This window comes from Aquila chrysaetos, chromosome 15 (assembly GCF_900496995.4).
Source record: "Aquila chrysaetos chrysaetos chromosome 15, bAquChr1.4, whole genome shotgun sequence".
Lineage (NCBI taxonomy): Eukaryota > Metazoa > Chordata > Aves > Accipitriformes > Accipitridae > Aquila > Aquila chrysaetos.
The window spans coordinates 28,549,898-28,557,708 of NC_044018.1; the positions used below are offsets into that span (position 1 = coordinate 28,549,898).

Below are 7,811 nucleotides of genomic sequence, written 5' to 3' on the forward strand. Positions count from 1 at the left end.
GCACTATCGCACCGCCAAAATCCAGGCGTCCCCGGCTCCTCATCCTATTTAAACAGCAACTCTGCAACTCCTAAACCTCCCCGTCTCACACTGTCTAAGGTGGCTTTTTTGTTTTTAATTTTCCAGTGTGAATCCAAAGCTTGTCCTCTGCATATGGTTTTTGGTTTTTTTTCTGGCCTTTTCTGTTCTTTTCATGGTGATAATGCTGTATTTAAAGAGAATATTTAAGTGTAAAAATAAAAGAAATGCTCAAACTTGGATGGCGAGTTGCGTCTTAAAGGGGGTTACACCCACCCCAGTGAATTCCTCTTGGTGAGGGTCTCGAATTCCTGCAAAAACAGCAAGGCTAGGGGGTGAGGGGAAAGGTTTTCTTCTCCAAGAGGTGAGGGAGGAGCTCAGAGCTGGCCTGGCGCACACGTGGGTGATTTCTACCCCTCCTTTATACCTGAATAATGCTTAAAAAAGGAGATTTTTCCACGTGGTAGTGTGCCCTGTCCACGGGTGGAGGAGCCGCTGGTGGGACAGGGAGTATTTCACAGCGCAGGAGGTGCAGAGGGGCCTCCAGAGAGATGCTTGAGCCACTCGCTTGCTTTTCTCTTTAATAAAACACTTAAAGTTGATTTAAATTCACTCAACAGCTGGGTATTTCTCATGCAGTGACGGGATGAGGTGAGACACGGTGGGTTTTAACCCCCTCAACGCAGCCTGCAGCGGGGAGCTGCCGCTAAAGCCCTCGGAGCCGCCTCCGCCAAGCAGAAAGCGCAGGGCTAAGATCTCATTAGGCAGAACTTGACAAATGCAGGCCGTGGCCTCCGCCGAAGGTGTCAGTGCAGTTCAGTGCTGCCTTTCTAACGCCATTTGTGTCAACAGCGGCGTTTCCAGCCCCGGGCATCCTCCCTCCATCAGCCAGTGCTGGTGGCAAGGGCTCCGCAGGTGAGGGACTGTGATGGGGATGCTCCGGGAGGCAGCTGCAGCCAAACAAGGAACTCCCCTGCAGGGAACCCCCCCCAAGGCTGTGGGTAAGGTCACACGGGGATTTGGGGTCTTTTCTTAACCCCTCAGGGAGATTTTTATATTTAAGACTGCTCAGTGAAGTAAAGAAACTAAGTAAAACCCTCCGTTTGAGGCACAGAGCAGCAAAACCCAAGCTGAAAGGAGCCCGCTATTACGAGATACTAAGGGAAGCATCCACAGGCAGCGGAGACACTTGTGCTCCCCTCCCGTAGTTAAAGTGACACAGTTTAAGAGCTGTAACAGCGAAGCCGCCTCCCCTGGACGCCGAAGGCAGGGACGGGGCTCAGCCCCGCGACATCACCAGCCCGCTCTGACGGCACGAAGGGGAAGAGAAGAGACGGCGCCGGCACAAACCTCCAGTGCAGGAGGGAGAGAATTGCATCTTCGCCCCAGCGGCAGCATCGGGGCCCTTCTCACCGACTCCGGGCTGTGGTTTCACATCACCGAAAGGCAGGTTTTTTTGCGGCGCCAGGCTGGGAATCGCCAAGTTGACGCACGATGCCGGGGTGAGGGTGCGCAGCCAGCGGCTCGGCCGTCACTCCTTGGCCCTGACATAGTTGAGGGACAGCAGGACCATGCTGTTTGCCAGGAGCGAAGCTTCAGAAGCTGAAAAAATACAAGAGCGAGGTCAGAGCAGCACTGCTACAGCCCAATCGCTCCAAACGTGCTCATCCCGAGCTGCCGAGGCAGCACCAGAGGCTGCGGGGCTCCCCCTCACCCCCGGCCCCTCTCTCTGGGGGCTTTTTGCTCTGCTCCAGATCCCCCATTTTCCTCCCGCTCCAGTTTTGCTTCCCCTGGTGTTGCTGCAGGGCTCGAATCTGCCACCACGAGGTCTCTGTGGGACAGGGACAGCCGAGCACAGGCTGTCCCTTGCGGGTATTCCACACGGACACATCCCCAGAGAGAGCCAGCATGCTCCACCATGTCCTCCTCTCGGGGACGAGGCCCCAGGAGATTGGTGGGGCAGCCCAGAGGGGGATAAAGCCACTGTTTACCCCAAATTTCCCCAGAACCGACACTCCCTGTGCCCAGAGAAACTCAAGATACTCCCAGGTCCCCCCTGTCCCACCAGGCAGGAGCTGCCCTTCAGCCACCATTACCTTGCAGCTTGCAGGAGAGCCCCAGCCACTGCTCCAGCCACGCTCTGCACTCGGACATGCCAAGGTGAGTGGAGTTCAGGCCACGGAGGTAACAAGCCTGCAAAGCAGGGAAGAGGAAAAAAAATATAGACACGTTCAGGGACGGGCACTCTGGGTCACACAAAATGCCAGGGATCACGCCGTGATCCTTCCTCAGCGTGAAGAGGGGCTAAACAATGGTGAATGATGCCGTGCGGTGCCCTGGCGTGGTCCCGGCACAGAAAATGGGCTCAGAAAACAATTTCCCGGAGGAGAGCGGTTGCAATCCGCCTCACAGTGGGTCTGGAGGAACGTGCCATGCCCCGACGCAGCTCTGCTAACAACCAGGGAGGGCCGGGATGATGCAACCCCAGGGTAAAACAGCCGGCGCGGGGCTGAAGGAACCATCCTCACCGCTTTCAGCTCCTCCTCGGACAGCTGGCCCAAGCCCAGTCGCAGCATGGCACGGTCCAGGTGCCGGATTTCCAAGACGTGGCTCCGCAGGCGATGCCTCAGGAAAAAGGCCGGCAAGTGAGGGGTCAGAAACAGGACCTGGCTCAGGGCTTTCTGCGAGGGAAAAGAAGGGCACAGTCACTGGTGAGGGCGTCTGACCCCTCCAAAAATGGGTGTCTGACCCATTCAGGCACAACTTAAATCAAACAAAGCCTCTCCCGTTCCAGACATGCCCCGTATTTTGTTCCCCTTTAATTATCTGGCTAATTGTCCTGCCCATGCTGAAACCCTGAGCTGTCCCTCGCAGTTTTCGTTACGCCCAGCTTGGCTGCCTGGCCCAACGAGCGGGGCAGGGAGCTGGTGTCCAGAGACACAAGCTCTGTCCTGGGCTGGATGTGGGTGTCTGGGGCGAGTTCAGGTGTGTGGGATGGCTCAGCTGTGGCCGATGGTCCCACCAAGCCAGGGACCTACAGCGAGGACAGTCTCGTTCTGGGGCTGTTTTCATGGGATCAGAGAATGGTTTGGGTAGGAAGGGACCTTTAAAGGCCATCCAGTCCAACCTCCCTGCCATGAGCAGGGACATCTTCAATGAGATCAGGTTGCTCCAAGCCCCATCCAGCCTGACCTTGAATGTTTCTAGGGATGGGGCATGGACCACCTCCCTGGGGACCCTGTGCCAGTATCTCACCACCCTCAGCATAAAACATTTCTTCTTCATATCCAGTCTGAATCTCCCCTCTTTTAGTTGAAAACCATGCCCCCTTGTCCGGTCGCTGCAGGCCCTGCTAAAAAGTCTGTCACCATCTTTCTTCGAAGCCCCCGTTAGGTACTGGGGGGCTGCTCTAAGGTCTCTCTGGAGTCTTCTCTTCTCCAGGCTGAACAACCCCAACTCTCTCAGCCTTTCCTCACAGGGCAGGTGTTCCAGCCCTCTGGTCATTTTTGTGGCCCTGCTCAGGACCTGTTCCAGCAGGTCCATGTCTTTCCTGTGCTGAGGACCCCAGAGCTGGACACAGTGCTCCGGAGGGGTCTCACCAGAGCGGAGCAGAGGGGCAGTATCCCCTCCCTCGACCTGCTGGCCACGCTGCTTTTGACGCAGCCCAGGAGATGGTTGGCTTTCTGGGCTGTCAGCGCACATTGCCGCGTCATGTCCAGCTTTTCATCCACAACTGGACTGGTTTTAGGGCACACCACCACGTTTGGGGCGTGAGTGGATTAGCACCTCCACACTCTTCAGTAAGAGCCAGCTCTGAGCTGCCGGCAGGAGAAAAGCCGCACTCACCACATGAGACACCCGGAGCTTGTTCAGACCCAGTGGAGATCCCGAAAACAAACTTCTCACAGCATAGAGTTCAGCCACACGTGGCTGGGAACCTCGCTGCACCTGAAAGAGTCATGGTGTGCGTTCCCGACACCTCCCACAGGTGTTCGTCACCACCAGGCAGGGCCGAGGCGGCGGCAGCGGCACAGGCAGGACGGGCAATACCGGCCGCGGCATTGACGTACCTCGGCGCAGAGCTCCTGCAGGCGTTTTTGGAGCTGCGGCTCAGGCAGGGAACGTGCTGCCAGGGCTAAACTCTCCACCACATCCGGATAGGAGTCTCTCCGAATGGCGTCGTAGGCATCCAGGAACTCAACCTGCTGGTTGGGGGTCCAGAAGTAGCGGATCAGGAGCTGCCGTGGGAAGAAATACCTTGGAGAGAAGAGGAGACAGGGATTCAGGGAGGAAAACCGCACGCACAAGCCGGGGCAGTCGGATTTCATGCTGCTGGAAAGAGGCGCAAGCAACGTCCTGCCTTGGGGCAGCACATCTCGCCCCTATGAGCTGTGGATGTTCGCTCCTCCAAAGGGGTGAGCTTGGGAATCACAGAATCATTGAGGTTGGAAAAGACCTTTAAGATCATCGAGTCCGACCATTAACCCAACACTGCCAAGTCCACCACTGAACCACATCCCTAAGCGCCACGTCTGCACGTCTTGTAAATCCCTCCAGGGACGGTGACTCCACCATGTCCCTGGGCAGCCTGTTCCGGTGCTTGACAACCCTTTCGGTGAAGAAATTTTTCCTCATATCCAACCTAAAGTTCCCCTGGCGCAACTTGAGGCCATTTCCTCTTGTCCCACCGCTTGTTACTTGGGAGAAGAGACCGACCCCCACCTCACTACAACCTCCTTTCAGGTAGTTGTAGAGAGCGATGAGGTCTCCCCTCAGCCTCCTTTTCTCCAGGCTAAACAATCCCTGTTCCTTCAGCCGCTCCTCACAGGACTGGTGCTCTAGACCTGTCACCAGCTTCTTTAGACATGCTCCAGCTCCTCAGTGATTTTCTTGTAGTGAGGGACCCAACACCAGACACAGTGTTCGAGGTGCCAGGTACAGGAGGGCGATCCCTTCGCTAGTCCCGCTGGCCGCACCATTTCTGACACAAGCCAGGATGCTGCTGGCCACCTTGGCCACCCGGGCAAGAGGCCGGCTCATCTTCAGCCGGCTGTCGACCAACACCCCCGGCTCCTTCCCTGCCGGGCAGCTTTCCAGCCACTCCTCCCAGTGCGCGGGGCTGTTGTGACCCAGGTGCAGGTCCCGGCCCTCAGCCCTGCTGAACCTCGCACCGCTGGCCTCGGTCTGTCGACCCAGCCTGCCCAGATCCCGCTGTGGAGCCTTCCAGGCCTCTGGCAGATCAACGCTCCCGCCCGGCCCGGTGTCATCGGCAAACTGAGGGTGCACGGATCCCCTCCAGATCGTTGATAATGATATTAAACAGAACCGGCCCCAGTACGGGCCCTGGGGAACACCGCTCATCACCGGCCGCCAGCGGGATCGAACTCCCTTCACTGCCGCTCTGGGACCGGCCAGCCCGCCAGCCCTCGACCCAGTGAAGAGTGCACCCATCCAGGCCATGAGCAGCCCATTTCCCCAGGAAAATACTGTCAAAGGCTTTACTCAAGTCCAGGTAAACAACATCCACAGCCTTTCTCTCCACCACTAAGCGGGTCACCTTGTTGTGGAAGGAGATTTGCTCCTCCAAAGGCTGTGGCGAGCTCAGAAAGGAGCGTTCCGGGCGATTGGATCACTGCCATGCCCAGCTGGAGCTTCTCCGCTGCGGCCGAGGCTGGACACAACATGGACATCTCTGCCCTGCGCTGTTTTACGCAGCGGGGCTCTCACCCACCCGCAGGACACGAAAGCCAAGGAACAGAATTGAAAAATCCAGGTTTTTAGCTGGGATTTAGCTCCAGCAGCAGGACAGCTGGCAGGGAGAGGGACATTCGAAGGACTACGGAGACAGCTGGGAGGGAATTGTGCAAGGAGGTTCCTCTGGCCAAGCACAGACAGTCCTGTTCCCTGCGTGCCAGGGATTATTTCACCACGCTAGAAACAGGGAGCTGGGTGAGTTGCTGACACGCAGGAGCCAGTATTGCAAAATGATTGCTGGGCTCGTCAGGCTACAGGTATTTTTCATTACAGTGAGAGGTGAAGCAAGGAAGGGAGACTGTCTGGCTGGATTTATAACTCTAAAAAAAAAAACCCCAGTTCCATGAAATTTAAGATATCGAGGAGCCCAAAGATTGGGGCCACAGCCGAGCCCCGGCAGTCACCGTGACGCTGGTACTCACATCAGGACGATGACCAAGAAGTTGGCGAAGGGCGGGATAGCGATAACTCCGATGGGAATGGCCTTGATCACATCCCTGCGAAACTGCCTCCGAAATTAGAAGAGAGGATCAGGATCTGATGCCAAACTCATAAAATTCCCTCAAAATTAACAGCCCCGGCCCCAGCTTCCAAACCCTGTTTTTAGGCAGGGAACGTGCTTCACCAGGAGGAATTGGCCTCTCCGACCCCCCCCACCAAAGCCCCGCACACGAACTCGAGCCCCTTTTCATGGTGAGGCAGAGCCAAGCAGCACCAAAATGTGTCCCAAGCGCCGCACCGTACCTGCCGCAGCCTCTCCATCTCCCGGTAGGGAAGCTGCTGAACGCTCAGTCTCTGACGGGACATTTTAGATTTGATTTTTCTTATTTCTTTGACTTCCAGAAAGAGCGCTTGGACTCCTGCTGGAACAGAGAGCACCTTCAGGTCCCTGATTCCCGGGCAAACGCCTCCGGCGATGCGGTTTTTAGCCCCGGGAAGGGAACAGGCAGCGCATCCAGCTGCCTCCGTTTTCCCCAGAGAAGTGGAAACATCCCCTCGTCCCCGAGACCCACCTTTCGTGAAAGTCGCATACAGCACGTAGAAACGGGGGAAGGTCCTTTCCAAAAACCTCTCGTACCTCCCGTTGATGCGCTTCGCTTTTGACACCAGGGCAGCGAGGACGGACCTGGAGCCGGCTTTTGTGGAGCGGTAGCACACCGAGGACCTGCACACACACCCCCACGATGATTTCTGACAGTGTTTTGTGGAAAAGGCTCCGAGGAAGTTGGGGGGGTTGGCCCGGAGAGTGGTGGGACCCTGGGCTGGGGGACTCCCAAAACCCCCAGGGAGGGAACAGGGTGCTGAGACCCCCCCCCCCGCCCTGCATGGGCAGCCCTGGCAGGTCCAGGGAGCTGCCTGAGACAGAGCTCAGGGCCAGGGCTGGGGGGGGGGCTGCAGGGGGTGGGTGTCACCACCAGGACCCGGGGGGGGCGTTGGGGGCTCCCCCAGCGCCTGTGGGGGGCCGTGCTTGGCGCTGGGAGGGGGGATCAAGGTGGCAAAGGCAGGGTGGGAGAGCAGGGTCAGTAATGGGGGGGCTCGCCTGGTGCTGGGGAGGGTGGGTGGGGAGCGCCGGGTGGCACGGGGTGGGGGGAAGGACACCACGGTAAGTAACGGAGGGGTTGGGGGGGTTCGCGGGGGGGGGGCACTGCGGGCTGGCGACCGGGTGGGGGCTATGGCCAGTGCAGCGGGGGAGGAAATAAGGCCGGTAACCGGGGCGACGGGGGAGCTGTGGTCGGTATTTGGGGCGTTGGGGTCTATGGAGGGAGCGGGTGGCCCTGAGGGGGGGCTGCCACGGCCGGTGCCGGGGGGCGATGGCTGGCACCGGCACCGGGGCGGGGGATGGACGGATCGGGTCCCCGCTCACCTCGTCGCCCCCCGGGCGGGACGCGGCTCCAGCAGCCCCCGGGCGCGGCTCAGGCCGGCGGCGGGACCGGGGCCGGGGCCGGGGCCGGGGCCGAAGCGCCAGAGCGGCCAGCGGCAGCCGACCCTGGACAGCGCCATCTTGGCGGGTCACCGCCCGGGGCCAAAGGGCGAAGGTC

The 7,811-nt window shown here is 58.7% G+C and overlaps 1 protein-coding gene across 1 annotated transcript; it reads right to left on the minus strand.

Moving 5' to 3' along the window:
* Nucleotides 1-585: 585 nt before the first annotated feature.
* LETMD1 (LETM1 domain containing 1) lies at nt 586-7,808 on the minus strand. Its single transcript, XM_030037062.2, has 9 exons — nt 7,637-7,808; nt 6,786-6,937; nt 6,517-6,632; nt 6,195-6,277; nt 4,089-4,275; nt 3,865-3,966; nt 2,547-2,699; nt 2,115-2,211; nt 586-1,620 (listed from the first exon to the last, which is right to left on the minus strand). Exons 1-9 carry the CDS (start codon nt 7,771-7,773, stop codon nt 1,550-1,552), a joined length of 1,098 nt encoding a protein of 365 aa, XP_029892922.1. The 5' UTR covers nt 7,774-7,808; the 3' UTR covers nt 586-1,549.
* Between the last annotated feature and the right edge of the window lie 3 nt (nt 7,809-7,811).